This window comes from Hydra vulgaris, chromosome 10 (assembly GCF_038396675.1).
Source record: "Hydra vulgaris chromosome 10, alternate assembly HydraT2T_AEP".
Lineage (NCBI taxonomy): Eukaryota > Metazoa > Cnidaria > Hydrozoa > Anthoathecata > Hydridae > Hydra > Hydra vulgaris.
The window spans coordinates 48,306,166-48,329,698 of record NC_088929.1 but is presented as its reverse complement, the minus strand read 5'-3'; the positions used below and the strand labels follow the sequence as shown (position 1 = coordinate 48,329,698).

Sequence of the window (23,533 nt, the reverse complement as noted above, 5' to 3'; positions counted from 1 at the left end):
AGAAGCGGACAGAGTTATTTAGATCATTAAAATAAATAAAAAAAAACAAAGGGCCAAGCACAGAATCCTAGGGAACACCACAAACTATGTTTGTTATTTGATTTATAACCATTAATGCTAACAAACTGCTTTCGATTTGAAATATAAGATTGAAACCAGTTACATCCAGACTGAAATTCATTTAAACAGTTAAAGAAATTCAAAAATGAGTATAATCTAGAGTACATTTTTTTTTCAAGAAGTTTGCTAATGTTAGAAAGAATTGAAATTGGTCTATAATTAGTACATGAGAGCTCTTTTTTTGGCCATTTTTAAATCCAGGAACAACACAAGATAATTTCAAAATGTCAGGAAAAACTCCATTTAAGAAGGATATAATAAATAGCTTAGAGAGAATATGAGGCAATTCAGAATTAAAATCAATAAGAATGTTTGTGGGGATGCTGTTAAGACCTATTGATTTTCTAGGTTTTAATTTAGATATAAGTGATGAGATTTCAGAATGGTTTGTTAGAGATATTAGTAAACTGTGAAGATTTGGATGTTTAAGATACTTTTATAGCTAATGTAAGATGAGTGAATTTTAGAATTAAGTTTATGAGCTACATTTGTAAAAAAATTGTTGAATTCTTCGCAGATTAGAGTTGGTTCAGTTATGTATGTTTTGTGAACTTGTAAGCAATTTGGAGGTACATTATTGACATTTATTAGATATTTTATGCCTTTTCAAGTCTCATGAAGATTTTTTTATATTTTTTGAAAAGAATCTTTTGAAATGTATTTTTTTACTCACTTTTATTAGATTAATTATAGTATATTTATAGCGTTTAAAGATAGTTTAAATATATATGTTGGATCTTTTATCGTTAATATTTTCTCTTGAATAAGATTTCGAATTTGAATTGATTTTATTATTCCTTTAGTAATCCATGGCTAGAATTGACGTTAATATTAGCTCTTAATACTAACTAGCTCTTAATACAAGTAGCTCTTCATACTAATTTTTTTGAGTGGCACATGACAATCTAATAACAATGCTGTTTGAGAAATAAATGCTTCAAAACTGGATTTTTTATTGGTAATGTCACTCCAATCAACTTTTAATAATTCAGATTTAAATAGTTCTTTATTATAACTTTTAAAGTTCCTGCGGTATAAACTATGATTGCGTGGTATAAATAATTTATTGAAATTAGGACAAACAAGAAATTGAGGTAGGTGGTCAGAAATAGAAGTTGTTAGATTTCCTCAAATAATTTGGTTAGTGGTTACATTTGAAAAATACTGTCAATGATTGTAGCAGAATGGTCAGTAACTCTTGTTGGTAGCATAATAAATGGCTGAATATTATAAGAAGTAAGTAAGTTTAAAAACTCAAAAGTTGCAAAGTCAGAAATTGACTGTATCAGATCCATGTTAAAATCGCTAAGTAGAAAGACAGATTTTTTTTCATAAGATATTTTTTGGAGAAGGACACACACTTTATTATTGAAATTGTTTACATCCATGCTAGGGTATCTATATATGCAACCAACAATAATATTTGATTTTTTGGGAAAAATTATTTCAACAAAAGTAGATTCTAAATAGTTTGGTGTGTATATGATCAAATCATCTCTTCTTTAGTAAATCAATTTTTTTGATAAATATAACAAGGTTCCACCACAAGAAGATTCGGTTGGTGTGTGCTCAAAAGTATAATTTTGAATAATAATTGGATGTGTGGAAGAAGTTTCCTTTTTTAATCTTGTTTCTGTAATTCCAATAATGCTAAATTCAAAACTAATTAATGATCAGATCTTCAAAGCGCTTTTTTAAAGAGGATATGTTCAAATGGAAATAGGACATAGAGTTTGTGATGTCAAAGTTATAAGAACAAAATTTATTAATGTCATAATATTAACAATCTACATCAAAAGATTAACAGTTTTCCTCATCAGAGACTGAAGGATGTGATGTAATAAATTTATTAACTTGAGTATAGATTTTATTCAATCCCCATGCTGGAAAGAGTTAAGTTGATAAAGGCAAGTCATCAGTTATAATAATTTTATTTGAAGAGAAGTTTAAATTCATTATAAGATACATCAGTCAATGGAAAAACACATTTGGTACAATTTACACACAGCCATGTTGAACATTTTGAATGTGTTAAATAGTACCCATGATCGTAAAGCCTGATACAATTTGAATGAGTTCAATACAAACATACATCACATTGAGTTGCATGGAAACTTACACAAACTTTTTTTGTACATGTCATGCAACTCCCCTAAAATTAAAGGTTATAGTAAAACTAATGAGAAAGATAAAAGAAGAAAATTTTCAAAATTTAGAGGTAAGCTTGAAGTTGTTAAGTTTTGAAAGAAAAGAAAAGAAAAATGAAAATAACAATGAAAAATAATAACGATACAATATTATAGATAGTAATTATAATAACAACAATTATAATAGCAATAATAATAATATTTGTCGTAAATAGATAAATAGATAAATTAATGAACAAATTAATATAAAGTAATATTTATAATAATAAAAAAATAGAATAATAAGTAAAATCAAATTCTTCTCTTTCTTTTTTAATAGATAACTTTTACTTCTCTTTTTACATTTTGTTTCTTCATGATTTTTATTGATTATTTGAATGGTTCAAATCTTTTTTGAATTCGAGATTCTTTTTTTAAATAGTAAACGTTTTTTCTATATTTTTTCTATATTTTTCTATAGTTTCTTTATCGAAAGTTGTATTTAAATTGAGTATTAATTTAAAAGTACTTTTTCCTTTTTTAAATTTATTTTCTATTTGTTCATCAAATTATTTGTTTAGTTCATTCAGTTTAGATTAAATATCTTTAATATGTCACCTACCAACCGAAAATGAATAAAAATCAAAAAAGACATTGCAAATGTAAAATTATATAATAAAACCCCTGGTTAGCAAAAATGTTGAAACTAAAATTAGAAATGGCTTCTAAGCTTTAATTGACCTACATTTTCCATTAGGACACAGGCTTCATAAAGTTTTTAATCGAAACTATATTAAAGCTAGCTATAGTTGCACACCTAATGTCAAGTCTTTAATAAATGCTCATAACAACAAGGTTTTACAATGGAATGAAAATATAACATCAAAAAAATGCAACTGCATAGACAAAAAAATTTGTTCATTAAATAACCAATGGCTTTCTAACAAAATCGCATACCAAGCCACTTAAGTTCTGGAGATCCTGAATTCAAAAATAAAGTTTATTTCGGTATAAGTGAAACCGCATTTAAATTAAGATATGGCATCAATAAATCTTAAATCTTTCAATACACCAAAATATAAATAAGACACTGAACTTTCCAAAAAAATATAGAAGCTAAAATCTAAAAATATAAAACCTGTAAATACATGGAAGATAATAGCACAATGTAAGCCCTACAATCAAGCATCAAAAGTTTGTAATCTTTGTCTACGCAAAAAATTTCATATATTATCATACAGAGGAGAAAATTTACTTGATAAAAGATATGAAATAATATCAAAGTGCCGGCATTCAAAGAAATTTTTACTTTTCTTATTCGACACCATGGAACTAAAATCTTTGACGTCTTTTTGTTTTGTTTTGTTTTTGTAACGTCAGAACTCGTTCCACCATAATTTAAATTTGTAATTTTTTTAACGGTTTTTAAGTGATGAATTATACACAATGGCTGATGATTGCCGAAAGACATAAAACCATGAAACTTACTGTTCCATCAAGTTGTTTTTATATAAATTATTTTATATAAAATATGCATACATGTATATATATATATATATATATATATATATATATATATATATATATATATATATATATATATATATATATATACAAAATAAATTTGTAGAATTTATTTTAAAATTGCTTATATATATATATATATATACACAATGGCTGATGATCGCCGAAAGGCATGAAACTTAGAGTTCCATCAAAAGTTGTTTTTATTCATTCTATATATATATATATATATATATATATATATATATATATATATATATATATATATATATATATATATATATATATATATATATATAACTAAAAAGAAGAAAAGATGGAACATGTTTGACAGTCACAGATCTAATATTGACAGAATCAGACTCCTCTCAGAGTACTGATAATAAAGTAGATGACTTTGTTCCATCATCAGCAAAGAAACTGAAACTAAAAAAGAGTGACGAATTAAAAAAATAGGAAGTGATTTTGGAAATAGGAAGTGATATGACTTGTAATGTATCTTATATATATATATATGACTTGTAATGTATCTTATATATATAGATATATATCATTTTCTTGATTGTTTGAAAATTTGCAATTGTTCTGGTTATTAGGTTTTGTCTAAAAATTATCAAAAGGGTTGTTTGCCAATACTGAATATTTCACTACATCATATGAATCTCTTTGATGCGCATGTATAGAAAATTGTAAAGAAGTTGCAAAAAGAATTATTTCAAAATTCAAAGCACAGGTTCCATAAACTGTATCTTGGGACAAAAAACTGTTACTTGATTTGAACAGCAGAGATGAATTGAACCGACAGCCCATATTAGTGACAGGATATGGTGTCAAAAAACTGTTGATGGTCCCAAATCTGGTTGTAAGTACCGTTAAATAAATGAGTTATGCAACAGAACAAGCTTTTAAAGATTGGAACATTTCATATTACAAAATTATGGCATATATAGTTTTGATACTATTTCAAGCAACATAGGTATACATTAAGGTACTTGTACCTTACTGGAAAAATTAGTTGAAAAGTCTTTATTATACACACCCTGTCGATGAACATGGTGCCTATCAACCCCCTATCAACCCCATCAACCCTGACCCCATGTTTATGAAGTAATTTTATCCCATATTTTCAAAACTTGTTTTGGGCCATCTTCTGGTCCAGAGTTTAAACTGATGTGACAACTTCATGATCATTGGAGTAAACTTAATTTTGAATTGTGGCTCTTAACAGATGGAGATCTCAAAGTGTAAAGTTTGCTTGTATCATCAGCAGTAGAATTTGCTAAAAATATGCTGCAGAGAAAAACAAATTGGTGACAATTACAAAGAACTTTTACAGCTGTCGATAATATGTTTATGAAAAACTCCTCCAGGTCAAGGCGGAATAACTTTTAATACTCTTGGTGCTATGCACAAAGCACGATGATTGCTGACTCCGCGCTCTATTATAATCTACTTTTAACATCAATTTCATTAAAAAAAAAATGAAGAGAAGAATCTTCTGCGGTTTTCAACTATTTCAATTTTGATTTACATGGAACATTGGTTTCGGACTTCATTATCTTCATCTGTTCCTCATATTGATATGACAGATTAAGAAATTGAATAATTTAAAAATATTTGATAAATAAGCTGCTGAATCTGCAATAAACATTATTTGTAGGACATTTATGGTATTTAACAGAAAACCTTGTGAGTCTCTCTTTTTTTAGCAACAATGCTGATAACCAAATTAAAGAAAAATATTGATCGCACTTGAAAAGCCAGCCAAAAAAACCCAGGTTAATAAGTTTGAAGGCAAAAAATTAATGGATAAAATCGAAAGCATGAACTTAGATGACTTTGTAACAAAGAGATCAAAATATGTAATTGAAGTGATTAGAATAAATTGGACAGTACAATGAAAGAACATTGCCATGACACACAGAGTACAATAACCAAATATCAGAAAGCATAATAAAAGAAAGACACAGACGCCAAATTCCAGATATGCGAAGATCAACAATACATAAGTGAACGCATTAAGTGAATGCATTAATGAAAAGTGAAAACATGTGAAAATTCATAAATAACATTGATTAAATTCATATAAATAACACAAAGTTTGAATAAAATAAATTAAACTTTGTAATGGAAAAAAAAAAAAAAAGTTCTTAAAGAACAGAGCAATAATAAATTAGTAAAAAACACTTATCTAACTTTTATCTTCAACTTTAAGTTTCACTATCGCTGGATCATCAGGAAGTTTCCTGATGATCCAGGAATAGTGAAACTTAAAGTAGAAGATAAAAGTTAGATAAGTGTTTTTTACTAATTTATATATATATATATATATATATATATATATATATATATATATATATATATATATATATATATATATATATATATATATATATATAAATATATACATATATAATTTTTTCTAACTGTGTTTAAGAAATATTTAATAAAATTTAACTAATAAATATATATTTTACTCATCTTAGTTTGAATAGTTTTTCATTTGTATGGTACTATTACTTTCATATTTTTTAAATCTATATATATATATATATAGGGTCATTTCGGATAAAGCGAGCCAATAAAACTAAAATCAGTGTGTATTAATAACTATGTGAGATATCTTAATACTTCTTGTACTAGAAAACTCTATAACAGATACCTAAACTATGATATAATGTAAAGTGAGCCACACTAATATAAAGTGAGCCAAGTAAACTATATATGATACATAGGAAAGGCTCGCTTTATATAAACAAATTTATAAAGTGAGCCACCATTATTGGTAAAGCGAGCCAATAGCTTATATGATTATTCTAAAGTGAGCCATTTAGCTTTTATTTCAGACAAAAATTTACAAAATTGGAAGTATTATTACAAATAATATTTACTATATTAATATTAACTTTATTACCAACGATATAGTAAACTGGTATTAAAAGTTTGCAAACATTAACCTCAAATGCATACAATGCAAAAAATTTAAAGAACAAAAGCAATATAAAAATGTCAGCAACTAGTCTAATAAAAATAATACTGCTAAAGCTGCAGATAAATGATGCAGTACAAAATGCAAAATATCAAGTCTTAACTAGAGTTAATTTACTTAGTTGTTGTTTGAACACAATCAGCACATAGTTGTCCACGCACGGTTATTTCGATACAGCTCTCATGTAACCAATCACGGCACGCGTCACACTCAATCCATTCATCATCAATGAGAGGATCAGTTGCTTCACCATATGCAAACCCACAATATTTGCAAATGTCCTCTTCTTTTTGTTTCTTTTCTTTTTTGGATTCTTTCTTTTTCTTTCTGTTTCTTTTCTTTGCTGGTCTCTTTCTCTTTAGCTGCTTTTTTTGTTATTGGTTTGGTTCTTTCTAGAATAAATGCTACATTTTCTTCTGATGTCAATTCATAAGATGATGGTTTCTTACGTGGCCGACTGCTTTGTGGTCGATCTCTGTGTGGCACTGGCATCAAGTTTTCGAAAGACACATCGAGGTCTGCTTGTTCAATTGACACAATTGCATTTTCATCAGTGGTAGGTAAACAAGTACTACCAGCAATATCAGTATTGACATATTTCTCATGCTGCTTATCTAGGCGAGTATTAGAATTAGATGCATTAATATTATCTTTATTAGCTGTATCAACAAGTTTAGCACTAGAACTATTTGAAATATCTGGCAATTGCATTTCATTCAGATTAATTATGTCAACGGATTCGGTCACAGAAATCAACTGCAAATTCATAGCTGCATTAGGTACAGGTGGCTGTTCAATACTCAATCGCAGTGGCAAACAAGAATTTTCAATATTTGACAACATATTGGGCTGAGAATTCGAGGCTGTTGAATCTAATTTTCTTTCTGTAATGGTGCTTGGTGCAAAAGCCTCTTCAGGAATAGCTTTGGCATTAAATGGAAACAAGCCAGTAGCACAAAAGCCAGCTTGAGCCAGCTCAACAGTCATCGATGCTTGCCAAGTTGGTGTAAACAAGCTAAAAAATTCCTTTTTTTCCAGTTTACGACCAGCATTCTTTCGTGTAAACAATCTCATGCCCTCATTCCACTTTCTCTTAAATGAACCAAAAGGCACACGATCCAGCGGTTGCAGCCAATGAGTAGTATGACTTGGTAATGCAAATACATGAATATTGTTAGCTTTCATTAGGTTTAAAAATTCAAGGTTAAACACATGTGAATAGTGATTGTCCATAATTAAAAGATGAGGTCGACCGTTTAATAGTCCTAATCGTTGTAAATTGTTGACAAATAACTGTCCAAATTCCACAAACAAGTCTTTATTTATCCAGCCACTATCACTTGCTTTTACAATAGCACCAAAAGGAGCACCATCTTTCCAGCCTTTGCAAACAGTTTTTCCTTTACGAATGATCATAGGTGGTATAATATCGCCAAATGCATTTAATGCTGCCAAGACAGTAGATGTCTCCCCTCTTTCTAATGCAGTAAAATTATAAGCAGGTTCACCAACAATTTCCACAGCTTCTTCTGCCTTGTGAATATTCATCACACCTGTCTTGTCCACATTCCAAATGTGCCTAGGACTGTCTTTTATATCCAGTCTTTGCACTAAGTCTTCATACAAATCAAACCATTTCATAACCTGAGTTTTGTTCATACCCATTGCTCTTGCTGCAGACAGATTCTCTGCCTTTTTTGTGCTTATATCAGGAAATCTGTTCAAAAATCCCTGAAACCAGTAATAACCGGCAATTTTTTTTGATTCTGAAAATCCTTTTATTCCTTTAGCATCAGAATAAGCATATGCAATTTCTCGAATATCTTTGCGCGACAAAGGAAACCCTGCTCGTGCCATTTTTTTTACAGTCTCTGCTAATTCTTCTTCACTTTGTTGTGAAAGAATTGTGGGTCTCCCAGAAGCACTTTCCACTTTGCTCACTTTTCCTGACAATCTTCTCCTCAAAGTTTCATATGGCACATTCCACGCTCTCGCTATCAGCCGTGTTGACAACCGTTAAGTTGAAGGTTTTTCTTCTTGTTTTCTGTATTCTTCCATAGCACCAGCCATATTTCCTTTTTGCCATAAATTTAGTTTTGTGCCTGCATGACTTTGAGGCCTCGGCAGTTTTTTTGGACTTCGATGTTGTCCTTGAATTGCTGGTACCTGCTCGGACAATTTTTGTTTTCCTTAAGATTTTTGGCTTCTTCGGGCCGTGATCGGTTGATAACGTACCATTCTGTAAAAATATCATAAAAAATTCCAATAAATTAACAATTCATGTGGGTCAAAAAGCAAAAAAATTTATAATATTTTTTACATTTATTTATTATTGCAATTTTTGGAAAAGTGAGCAAATGGCTCGGTTTACCTGAATGCCCTTGGCTCGGTTTATCTAACAGTTATGCAAAACCGAGCCAGGTAGAAAATTAGATTAAAAAACTTTATCATCGCTCAAATACATATCAACTCCGTATTTTTTGAAATAGTTTCTCATATTACTAATATTACAATCATATTTACTATAAATAGTGTCAAATATGAAATACTCACTTTTCTTAATTGAAGCTAAACAAAATATAAGGTCTTAAAGCGAAAAAACGTTTTGTTACTACTCGAATGATTATAATTATACCACCGCGAAAATAATTGCTTAGCAACTGTTTTTAAAATATTCATTAGACTTTAAAATGAATAACTAATATTAAATAAATTGTTATAAATCGAAAGCATAATTTGATTTCGTAAAATTGCAATATTTAGGCGACCGGCTCGCTTTATCAGAAATGACCCTATATATATATATATATATATATATATATATATATATATATATATATATATATATATATATATATATATATATATATATATATATATATATATATATGTATATATATATATTTGTAACTAAAATTTTATCAAAAATGAAAATAATTTTAACTTTACTTTAATTGCTTATGACCCATTGCTCTGGGACGTTTTTTTAAAAATAACACCTTAAGTTGTTACTATTGCAGGACTGTAATTGTGACCATTAATTAGTCAATTTTTTGAACTGAATATGGTCTACCTATATATATATATATATATATATATATATATATATATATATATATATATATATATATATATATATATATATATATATATATATATATATATATATATATATATATATATATATATATATATATATATACACATATATATATATATATTAGAGATGGGAAACGAACCGAACCCAAACCGAATGAACTGAACTAGAACCTTATCTACGACAGAACAGAACCGAACCCGAACTTTAGTTGTTACCAAACCGAACCCGAACTTTAAAACTGTTGGGAACGAACCGAATCATACCAACTGTCCTTACCCTAACCAGGCCAAATAGAGGCTTGAAAAAGTGAAAATTTTGCAATTCGCACATCACAATACATAACATGATACATAACATAATACATAACCAAATGCATGACATACCACGAGTTTAGAACTATTTTGTTCTATCTCTGATTTTAAGTGTTGGAAAAAAATGAGTTAGTAATTTTTGTAAGTAAAAATTCCTTTTAAAATATATTTTATTTTAAAATTTTTTTCTAAACAATTTGTTTAAATCAAAATTATTTAAAGCATAAGTCATTATTTCTTTTAAAACTGAGCTAAAATTTAAACTAATTTTTACAATCGTCACATGACAATGCTATTTTGTCTTCGGTCAGTCTGTAAGATCAATGGTTCAGACAGTGACATTATGTGTAATTTGAAGGCAACTTTTCTGTCCAGCTTGAATGAAAAGTATATTATTCATTCTTTGCACAAGCTATCAACACTTATTGTTCCTTCTTACAAATACATGTCTTTTGTCAACACAGAAGATCGCAATTTTGTTTATTCAGATGCGTAGTATGGTGTACAAAATTATTTCTTCTTCACTAAATCAGGTGATACAAAGGACTCAGACAACACAGATATTTACAGCTTTAGTGAATGCAGTCATTCAGATCAGCTGCCTCCTTCAAAGAAGATCAAAGCTGACCCTGAATTGTATGATTTGCTGGCAGACTTTAAAACAGCTGCCACTCCATTGTCTAACGCCGACAGTAATGACACAAGACATGAACTTGAAAAATACTTGGCACTGCCCGTGACAGTGTGTGATGCATTGCAATTCTGGAAAGACAATGACCGTGAACATAAGCTTCCGATGATGGCATTGATTGGTAGAAAGTTGTTGGCTGTTCCTGCTACAAGTACTGCTAGTGAAAGTGTTTTCAGTGTGTGGGGTGACGATGAGTGAGCACAGGGCTCGCCTAAACCCAGAAACATTGGAAATGCTGATATTTCTCAAATACAACATGCAGCCCTGATCACTAGACTCATAGTAGGCTACTTAAGCTACCGCTATACATTAGATATAACCGAACCGAACCTGAACTTTAAAAAAAGGTTCGATTCTCATCTCTAATATATATATGTATATATATATATATATATATAAACATATATATATATATATATATATATATATATATATATATATATATAAAAACATATATATATATATATATATATATATATATATATATATATATATATATATATATATATATATATATATATAAATTGATTTTAATAAAAAAGGCAGCGTATAACTATTTTTTAAATATATTTTAGATATAATAATATATTAACGATATTTTGTTGACTTATTGTGGTCAGCGTCATCAATGAAAAAAAGTTACAAAACAACATAAAACCAACCATTTAAAAAAGAAGACATTAAAAAGCGTAAAATATAAAAACCAATCAAATAATATAATAGTGACGTCAGTTAAATTTTTGTCATAATTGGTCCCCAAGGTTCACCATTAAATTTTAAAAACTTTTATGTAAATTAAGGAAACAGGGTAAGTTAGACAATGCCACTTACTTTAAAATGTATCCATCAGATTGCGTTCCACATAGAATCTATGGAATGGTTAAAGCTCACAAACCAGAAAAAAACTACCTAATACGTCCTGTTGTTTCCACTATTAACACACCACCTTATGGAACATCAGAATATCTGGTTAAAATCATTCAATCAACATTAAATAAAAATACAACTTGAATAATTAATTCAAGTAGTTTTGTCAACGATGCTAAAGAATGGAAGATAGACCCTAATGAAATTCAAGTTTCATTTGATGTAGTAAATTTATATCCATCTGTACCAATCGATGAAGCAATACCGGTTATTATTAGCATATTGAACGATGATTTAGAGGATTTAAAAACTAGGACTAAATTAACTCTTTTAGATATACACCAGTTAATTGAACTTTCTCTAAGCAAGTGTTACTTTTTATACGAAGATAAAATCCGAGTTTTACCTAATTCAGGTCCAATTGGTTTATTGTTGATGGTAGAAAAAAGAATATAGAAAAAAGACCCTTAATGTAGCCTTTGTTAATTCATTCCAACCAATAACTTACAAAAGTTATGTAGACAATACCCATGCTCGCTTTGATTTGAAAGAAAAACAAGAACTGTTTCTTAAAACTTTAAATGAACAAAACCCGTCCATATATACTGTTGTCCATATATACCAAAATATACAGTTGAACTTGAAAATGGAAGAAAACAACTTAACTTTTTAGATATATTTATTACAAATACAAAGAATGGATTTTATGAACTTCAAATACACCGTAAGGATGGGATAACCAATGTTCAAATAAAACCAAACTCTAACATCAACCCAAGCATGATTACTGGCGTCTTTAAAGGGTTTCTTTGCAGAGCAAAAGAAATCTGCTCCCAAAAACACCTCTCACAAGAAATTGATTTCCTCATATATACATGTTTAGAAAACGGCTATAACAAAAGTATTCTTATTAAAATAATCAAAAACTATTTAGACCGCGTTTCAAAAAATACTACATCTAAACATTTTAATAAGCAGTTTGTTAAACTTCCTTGGATACCTATTATTGCCCCTCCAAAGAGAATTTAGAAAACAAAACATCAGAGTTATATTTACTTTACCTCCCAATTTAAATAACATACTATGCAACAACAAAACAAAGCTACCACCGAACTCGAACCTGGGTGTTTACAAGCTTAAATGCTCATGAGATGACGGGGATAATGTGAAAACAAAAACTTGGGAACAGATTTTGACAAAAATTTAAACGACGTCACTATTATATTATTTGATTGGTTTTTATATTTTATGCTTTTTAAACGTTTTTTCATTACCTGATGATGCTGACCACAATAGGTCAATGAAATTTGTTAATATATTATTATATCTAAAATATATTTAAAAAATAGTTATACGCTGCCTTTTTTATTAAAATCAATTTATATATTTATAAACATATCGTATATATATACATATATATATATACATATATATATATATATATATATATATATATACATATATATATATGCATATATATATATATATGCATATATATATATATATATGCATATATATATATATATATATATATATATATATATATATATATATATATATATATATATATATATATATATATATATATAGCTAGGTAGACCATATTCAGTTCAAAAAATCGACTAATTGATGATCACAATTACAGTCCTGCAATAGTAACAATTTTAGGTGTTATTTTTGAAAAACACTCCAGAGCAATGAGCAATGAGCAATGAGCAATTAAAGTAACGTTAAAATTAATTTCAATTTTGAAAAAATTTTAGTTACAAATATGCAGTGTTTGTAAGTTATTTTTGGTTAAAACCACTTAAAAAGATTTTAAGAAAGAAATTATTTTGTTGTTGTGAAGAAATTTATATTAGAAAGCAAGTACTTTTTTAACTACCTTAACAATTTTATTCAAAAGAGAAACTTGTGACCCCCTCAAATTACAGAGGACTATTATTAAGGATCAATTATTATAATTATTTATTTTATATAAATTTTAAATGCTATAAGATTATTTTGTGAAATTTAAAATCTAACGATGAATAAAAACTTAATTGAAAAAAGTATAAAAAATATTATATCAACTTGTTGCTCTCACATTTAGGGAAGTGGGAGAAAATTTTAAGACTTTTTGTTCCCAGTCTCCAATATCACAACTTTTTGAAAGCATCTTTATTTGACATAGATATAATGATCTTAAACACAAAATGCATCAGTGCCTAAAATGATAGGAACACAGCTTGCAGGTTATATATGAAGTCAGAGTTAAGTGGTGAGATTTCGGAGTTAAACGTCAATCTCATTAAAAATTTCTGTGTTTAATTAAGAACAAAATCCTTAAGATATGATTCTATTTATTATGAATTTGAAAAATTTATTAGGAGTTTATTTGAAAAATTCATTAGGTGTTGATATTAAATATTTGTTTTTATTTTGTATTTAACATTTTTATTACAAAAATTACCTTGAGCAAATAATCAAAAATAGCATAGTCAATGAAACAGAAAAACGTTATTAATCTTAGCAATGAAATCGCAGAATAAAATATTCTGTCCACCTAGCGTGTTGTAGGCAATTCACTGTGTGTTGTAGCAGTAAATCAAGACTTTAGCAGGAAATTAGGACTTTAAATCCTTAATTTCCTGGTATATTTTGACTTTGTGGGTAATTTTCTCTCAGAAAACTATAAACAGAGCAGTAAATTATGATTGGAGTGGTAAATTAGGATATCAAAGTTATTCACATTTAAAATTTTTTGAGTAAGTTTTTATTGATCACTTAAAATTTTTTTTTATATAAAGCGTTTTTATATAAAAAGTTTTATATAAAAATACAAAAATTATAAAATAAAAGCTGTAGTTTAAATCATTTATTTACATAAAACATGTTTATAATATTTATTTTAAATTTTTAAATTTTTTTTTAAAGAGATCAACAAATTCCTTTTTAAAACTTTTAAAATATGACAATGCCATTTTTTCCCCTGAGGTCTTCAAATGTTAAAACAATATCCTATAACTTTTTTCATAAGTAAACAAATAAACGCATGTGTGCTGCTTCATGGTAAAGTAATAAAAGTATTTTTATTTTGATATGATAAATATCTTTGAAATAAACCTTTCAAATATATTTACAGAAAATTTGGATTGAAATCAAATTTACAATGAGAAAAAAAATGCTTCGAAGTAAAAGACAAACATTTAGTAGTTGATGGGTAGCATAATGTCATCTTGATTGACTATTTTTTAAAATGGTTGAAAGTCAAACTAATTAAAGAAAAATCAGCTCAAATGACGGCTCAATACTGGAGTAGAACACAGGGTTGTGTCTACTTATCACTCTCAGTCAAATGGATTGGTAGAACATCTAAACCAAAGAACTCTTTGATAAAGGTTCTGAAAGGAAATCCTAAAATGTGGCTACCAATCATCAAGGGTATACTTTTGCTCATTGCATAGTCAACATTTAGGCTACTCTCCATTTATGCTGATGTATAACCACAAGTTAGTTTTGCTAATTGATCTGAAGCTGGATATAGATCAAAAGCAATTAACAAAAACACAGAGGAAACAGAGATAAAAAACATCAATTTTTGATGTCATCTTTTCATCAACAAGTAAAGTCAAAGCAACTATTGTGGATGAAGCACCTAAAAATAAGAAATAAAATAGAAGCAGCACAGAAAAAATAAAAGATTATGATGGTTTAATTTTTGTCTATTTTTGTTTTTGACATATGTCGAAGACAAAAATAGACAAAAAGTGAATGACATTTGATTTATTGAAAAATAACAAATGATTTGATGGGAAGGTAAGTTTTGACAAAAATACCTTGGTCCTTACCTTATTAAGAATATCTCTGAAAAAAGAGTTAGCACTTTAAAAAAGGGTCGACTCTTAGAATAAATACAGTATTGTTCAACTTAAAAACTGCATTTAAGGAATGGAGAAAGAATCTGCAGATTTTTGGAATCATGCATCTGGCGAAGTTGTTGGGATGATTTCTTTAGGTTGACTTTAAAATTCAAGATTTTGAATTCAAGAGGTTATTGGAGTCTTAATTTACCCTTTTCATGCTTAATTTAAACTCAAAAGGCTCTTAAAGGGAAATAAAAACTTAGTAGTCTTAATAAGTCTTATTTTACTGCAACACTGGTGTCACAAAGATAAAACAGCAGGGTGAGTAACCTACGTCTAATTGTTTAAAAAAGTCCTATTTTAAAACCATATATGGGATAAAATGATCCATTCTGTTAATGACGCTGTTAAATCAGAAGAAAAACTTGGGTTTCATATCAAAGAAAAATAACTTTGTTTTAAAGAAGGAGGATAAATCTGATAAACTTAAATTTAAAGAATTTTATAAAATCTTTTTATTTTGTTTACCTGTAGGGGCTCTCTATAAAAAAATTAGGTTAGTATTTTGCTGTCTATATTTTCTTCTTTCATATCTTCTTCAAGCCCTCTGTCTGTTCATTATTTATATATCGGTAAGAATTTAAAATGATAAAAGTGATTTGGAAAGAGGTTAAAAAGATTCGAAGTCATGGTATCATAAGTCCAATGGTTATTGATAATAAAACTCATCAAAATGTATAACTATTTTTTTGAAACTTATGAACCTTATGTTAAAAAAGTCACTTAACCAGCATATTCACTTAAACTTTGAACCAGCCTAGGAATCACCCATATCAGATAGATCAACTTGTTTCTTCATGCAGCGGTCTTGTTTGTCAAGGTTTGTGTTTTGGAGTTATAGAGTTAAGAGAGGCTTGTAATCACAAAAGTAGCCTCCTTGACTGTAGTGGCCTTCTCAGCTTTATGAAGGTAAATAATTGTTCAACTGTGACTTGTTTATGTTAAAAGTACTTTTTGTTTATATTATAATGACAACTATTTTGTAACACACCCTCTGTCCCTAAACACTATTCCAATATCAAGTTTTTCTTTTTTTTTTAAATACTATTTTCAGAGTTTAGTTTTATAAAAGTTAAAAACCAATCCTCAAAATTCTTTTAGTTTTTACAATCTCTGTTAGTTCACAAATAATGCTATTGAGGTTAAATTATTAATTAATAAATTTAATATTTCAACAATAATATTATAACTATTAATACACATAAAAATGTAAAATATAGTAAATCATTAATTAAAATTATCACCCAGAGAACAAAATGTTAAATACAATAATAATTATAAATGACATAATTGCTCTTGCGTGCCAATAAGCAAGGGAATGTCTGGGAGTAAAAGGGGGAATCCAGGAATTAAGTCCAGGGATCTTAATAAAGGGATGTGAGGGAACTTTTTATTGAACACACATAAAACAATTTCTAGTGTGGCTGTCAAACTAACAGCATTTTTTTAACAGCTATTAAAAAATATTTTTATCATAATTTCAATAGAACTTAATATGTTTATATTAACACAATGGAAGGGAATAAACCAATATTTTAATAGACCCACAATTTTTAAAGCACTGAAAATTTTTATTCTTATCAAGATAATTTCCAATTTATAGTATTTATGGTTTCCATGAAAGATCAGTAGTAAACGATAATTCAAGACTCAATGAGAGGATTGCCATTCAATTGTTTGCAGTAAATAACTGAGTTTTGTTGGAGTTAAAATATACAAGCCACTGTGAGTCCCAATCAGTTACAGAAGTGAGATCAGATTCAAGATCAGCAGCCTGTTCTAAGCAATCGAAAAGAGAAAACTTTTTGTCAAGACAGGAGTACAAAGTTGAGTCATCAGCAAAAAGAGCTATTTTAGATGTAAGGTTGTCGGGAAGATCATTAATGTAGATAAGTAACAAAATAGGACCGAGGATAAAACCTTAAGGTACCACAGAATTTACTGGAAATAAAGAGTGTTGGCCTTAGAGGATGACTTTAATAATGTTGTTAGGAAGAAACAATTTAATAATCTCAAAAACTTTCCCAGATACACAATATGAAACAAGCTTATGGAGAAGACCAACATGCCAAACTTTGTCGAAAGCATTAGATATGTCAAGATCAATAGCCCTAGCCTCTTCGCCTCCATCTAATGCACAATAAAATCTTTCGGTCACAGCAGTTAGCAAATCAGCAATCGAGTTAGAGGATCGAAAACTGTATTGATTGTCTGACAGCAAGTTGTTTGACTTAAGATGAAATGTGAGAAATTTGTTTATACAAGACTCAAAGACCTTGCTAATAACAGAAAGGAGACTGATTGGTCGATAATTGGAGGGGTCAAAATGCTCACTGGAGTTTTTGAAAAAAGAGTCCCAGTTGGCTTTAGTGTAGTAGTAGGTAGTGCTATGATAGGGTGAATTCAAAAATGAAGTATGAGATTTAAAGATTTAAAGTGATCATTGCATGGTCAGAACCACCCAAAAGAGAAAAAGGAGCTGAACGCAAGCAAGGATGATAGACTAGACACAAATCAAGGAGTGAAATTAAATGATTAGGGCTGTCAGGAAAACGAGTCACTATCCTTAACTATCTGAGTAAGAGGATGAGAAATTCAGAAGTTATAGGCTTTAGTGCCAGCAGAGTCAGTGACATTAGAACCAAGCCATTCAGTGTGATGAGCATTATGGTCACCAATAACAACAATATTGGCAGAGGGGTAAAGAGAGAGAGCATGGTCAACATGATCAGAAATTATATCTAAAAGAGTACAACCTTGGGAAGAAGGAGAGCGATAAAGAACAAAGAGAAAGGTGATAGAGTGAAGAGGTGCTAAGCGGAAACACATAAAGGAATGGTCAAAGGACTTAAACCAGATTTCACCACAAATAAGTGAACTGATGCGTATGTATACCCCTAAGCCAAGCATGTGAGTATTGGAGTGACTATTCTTTGTGAATCAAAGGATAGTACTCATCAACATTGAGATCAGAAAAAGGAATAGCAGAATACAAATTAGTTTCACTAAGAGCAAGCAAGTCTGGTGAATTTCGCATTAGGTAAAATTCAACTAATGGAAGGTTTTTTCGCAGACCACAAATATTAGTAAAAGATATATTAAAGCAGTTAGGTAGTGGAGATGGTTTTTTAAGTTTAATTTTTGATTTACTTATGGCATAATTTAAGTTTAAAGAGAACTTGACTCATTCATTGATAGAACACTTCCTCCTCCACGGCAATTTTCTCAGTCCTGTTAATAACCTTATGTTGTAACATAGTGCTCCTTCTGTAGCCTCGACAATGCGCACCAAAAGCATTAACAGAGACACCAACCATGCGCATATTTTGCAGCTATTGATGCAATCAGTCTCTCTGAGAGCTACCAGAGAGTTAGGGAAACATTACTACCAGAAGGCCTCAGAACCATTAAACTGAGTTTTAGAGCTGTACCCTCATAAGGAGATAACAGGAAGAGTTGCATAGGAGACACAAGCAAAAACCTATGAGAAAAGTCAAGAAGATCCAGTATTTATCATCCTAGGCAGGAAACAATGTAACACAGGTTTAAATCTATGCCAGCCTAATAGATGAAGTAGGTATTCGAGGCAACATAAATATTTTGCTTACTCAGTCTTTGCCCAGGAGGCCTCCTACAAGACAGTAGCTGGATGCAGTTAACATTGGCCCAAGATGAGTATTTTTATAGAGACACCATCTCTAGTCTTTATTCAACCAAGAGCCCAAAGGCAAGGAAATTTTAGCTGGATGCAGTTAACATCTGTCCAAGATGAGTATTTTTATCGAGACACTATCCCTAGCCTTTACTCAACCAAAAGCCCTAAGGCAGGGGATTTTTAAGTCTGAGTTTGTTTCTCCTAGCCTTTACCTAAAAAAGCGCACTCTACAAGGCAGCAGGGCATGGGGCAGGTAGTACTGGGTTAAGTAATACCAGTACCAGGGTGATCGTGATGATCCTGAACCTGACCTGGAGTAATTAAAAGGAGCTACTTCAAGCAAACAGCACCTCAAAACATCAAATAAGATATTTTAGAAATGCATTAGGAAAAATATACATATAAAGTAGATTAAACATACATATAAAGTAGATTACAGGTGAACTAAAACAGTAACTAAGGCATCTCAAACTATTTAAAAGACACACACCACATCAACAATAACAAAAAAAATTAATATATATGTATATTTACTATAGGCATGACCAATTTTAAATAGTACTAATGACAGGAAGCAAACTTCTTCCAGCCTTTGCTTAGAAAGTGAATCCCACAAGGCAGCAGGACATGGAACAGGTTGCAATTTAAAACTAAATTCAACAATTAAAGTAAAAAGCAATTGAACCACCAGAAAAAATCTTATATACGCTCACTCTTGCCCACACTCTTCATTTTTCATGTAAAATTATCCATAATGTTAAAATGTTAATTTTAACAATTTTAAAACAATTTTTTAAGCTTCAGAGCAGTAATTTTAGACCAATCTGTTTTATTTTTCATTATTTATTTGTGAGAAAACAAAAAACTTAATCAGGTTAAAAAATTTTTTTTAAATTGTTCAACACTTGATAAATAGTGTATTAATAAAAAGAACTATCTTTTAATACAAGTACCAGGAATTCTGCGCTATGTTAAAACATAATTCTTTTCAATTTTATTACCAAAAAATAAGAGCAAATCAAGAATTATTTCAATATCTAATTCTGTTAATTTTAATTTAATAAAAAGTTCTGCTCTCAAAATCTAACAATCGTTTCAGTAAATAGCTGAATAAAATGCAGTGATAGTATAATCAGTTAATTAAAATGCAGTGATGGTATAATCATTTAACTGAAACAGCTTGGAGACAAACTGAAATAAAAGTATTACAACCATAATCTGTTAGAAGAAAAGTTGTTAAAATCTACTTTGGGAGTTAAAAGTTAATACAGGTCAAAAAATGCAAAACTATTATTAAAACTTAAACTCAAAAGTCATTAACTTACCCATTGTGCGACTTGCACTGCTGCTGCTTGGATCTCTAAATGCTTTTTTTACTCCAAAAAATTTCAACCACTGATGTTTGACATCAGAATTTTGTGCCGTATAGAAAACAAATATAAAAAAACCTTGCAGCGAATTAAAAATACAAAACAGCCATTGGAATGCATCACGAAGATTACCAACAGCTAATATTGCAAATATCCATGTTGTACCAAGCAAAACAGAGCATGCTAATGCAATTCTAATTTTACTGTAACCTTTCTGAGTTTTAACTTTAGTGTTGTTAGAAAGTTTAGCCTTAGCAGTAACACCTCTTAGGACGAGGATAAGGATAAAAAAATTACCCATAATTACAACACAAACAGGTAATAGCACCCCAAAGTAAAAAGGAACTCCACGAACAACACATCTATAGAAAAAAATGTCAGTAAATCAACTATTGAGTTATTTATATAAAAAATAAAATCAGAATAAGAAGACAATACTTACATTTGGGGGTCACTCTTTGCTGCAGGACCTAAGTAATCAGGTTTAATAGCAGCAGTTGCTATTGTAAATATAAGCGGTATACCTTAAAATAAATTGCACTGTAAAATAAACTATATAACTAAATGCAGTAAATATGTTATTGTTGAGAGCTACAAAAAAAAAGAATATTTTTACGAAAAAACCTTCAACACACTATAAACTTACCCCAAGCAAAAGCGGATGATTTAAGCATAAATATACGAGAGCTATATGAACCACGGAATACCTTTACAAACATTCTATACAAATTGATTCCTTCAACAGCCATCCAAAAAAACGTAGATAAAATAAAAAACTGCAAAATTGATGCAACTGCCTGACACAAAACACGAGGTTTAGTCTGTTCAACCAATGCAAGAAAAATAATAAGTGTAACCATTAAACTCACACACAAATTAATAAGGATTTTTGGAGCAAGATTCATTCGCAATTTACTAAAGGTCAAATATACCAATTATAACTATTAATACAATTACCAATATCAATTAAATAATTACCAATATCAATTAAAACTAAAAATTTAACTTTATTTTACTAAATATATTACTTAAAGCAAATTGAAAAAAGTTAAACAATAACTTAAAAACAAGTTCAGTTATAAATTAAGTTAAATTACATAAGGCTAGAACAAACTGGTTAAAATTTATTTTTAAACTGAGAAGTGAGCACCTTGTCAAGAATTTCAATAGCACCTTGGAAGTTTACAGTTTTAGTGAGTGACATGAATAAATGCGGTTTTTTAAAATCTCATGTACACAGATCACCTTAATTAGTTGATCACTGCTGTTAATAACCAAAAGATGATAAAATACAAAACTACTACAAGACCACAAAAAAAGTGTTTTTAATTACGTACTTCATTACAAATTCATGTTTAAACAATGTATATTTTCCATTGAGGATAATTGTGAGATAAACATATTTGCAGATGACAGAAAGTTAGATCATACAAAACATAGAGATGTACCTTAACAAAAATGGCAATTAATGCAGGTCTTACTATATTTACAATACATATTTGGAACCTGTCTTTAAGACTTTGTCATAATTTATCAGATTTATCAACTATATTACAATAATGATTAGCAGTAAACAAAGTTTTGTTTGGTTAATATTTATAAGCCACTATGACACTTAACCACTATGGCACTTAACCATTATGGGCTTCAGAAAATAAATTACATTCAAGATTAACTGATTAAAATTTTCAGTGGAAACAAAGACCCAAAGAGCAAAAGTTAAAAAAAGCTTAATGATCATGCACCAAAAACAATCATAAAGTGATAATAAGAAGTGTGATGATTAGATGAGTCCAACAAAAAAAAAAGTAAAAGATAAATGAGATTATGGCGTTGTTCGAAGTAAGTCAAATAGAACAAAAAAAAAAAAATTAGGCACAAACAGAGAAAAAACACAAGTCAATAAGCGAAGGTAAGTGGTCAGGCTTGTCTGCACCAGGCATGGTGCAGACAAGTAAAAAAAGTACAACAAAAAGTTTAGTACACAAATAATTAGAACAGAATAGTAAGTAATATATTTATTTTTTTACTTTTGGGACAGAAATAATGGAACATTTAGCAAATACTTTCTTACCATTACAATGTACTGAACTCATTTTTTTGAACAAGATTTTTATTAACTTTTTATTTAATAAGTACACATTTTTTTATACACATAACCTTTAAGAATTTAACAGAAATTCTCAACAGGTTGTTATTCTGGGACAACAGAAATTCTCAACAGGTTGTTATTTCTTATCTAGGTATCTTTTTGGTCACACTTTTGGCATGGTGCAAAGTGACCAAGTTAGGTCAAAAAACATAATTATCATCAACATTAATAATAGGTTAACAATAAGTTAATAATTGGAATCAATCTTTTGATGGTTTTAATCATTTTGTTATAGTGTTTGGTTAATTGCAAGTCCATTTTTTTTAGATTATCTGAGTAAAATCCAGCTTTATAAACTTAACAACTAAATGACAATTTCAGTTTATAAATTTGTGACAATCTCTTCCACACTTCAGTTGCAACTGCTCAAACTATTTATCAGTGCAATAAAGAATTTGTTTTTTCTTTAAATAACAAATTTATTTTGTTTGTTTTTCAATGTAAGAATAATCACATTTAAATTTTTTTGCAACTTTTCTTGCTGAAATTCCGGACCGTTGTTCTAGAGATCTTTCAGATCATTGATGTTCCTATTTTTGGTTTTCTTCCCGATCCAAGCTTAAGAAAAGCTGATTTATTCTATATTCTGGTTATTCTTCCACTAAGATAACATAAATATAAATAAAATATAAAATATAATACAAGCCACTAAGCTACATAAGATTGAATAAATCTTTTTGTCCTTTATTATTTTTATTTAATTATTATAATTAGAGGCAATAA

General features: G+C 29.1%; 1 protein-coding gene across 4 annotated transcripts in view; it reads right to left on the bottom strand.

Moving 5' to 3' along the window:
• LOC105845287 (uncharacterized) overlaps positions 1–23,533 on the bottom strand; it is a 129,047-nt gene that overhangs the window by 5,204 nt on the left and 100,310 nt on the right. For 3 of the 4 annotated variants that reach the window (XM_065808187.1, XM_065808186.1, XM_065808188.1), the window contains 3 exons: positions 21,305–21,573; positions 21,101–21,182; positions 20,614–21,020 (listed from right to left, as the gene is read on the bottom strand). In XM_065808187.1, the coding sequence (XP_065664259.1) occupies positions 20,614–21,020; positions 21,101–21,182; positions 21,305–21,573 (758 nt within the window). Of the gene's footprint in view, positions 1–13,814; positions 13,936–20,613; positions 21,021–21,100; positions 21,183–21,304; positions 21,574–23,533 lie in introns of all 4 variants that reach the window. The other variant, XR_010641309.1, reaches the window with a different exon arrangement.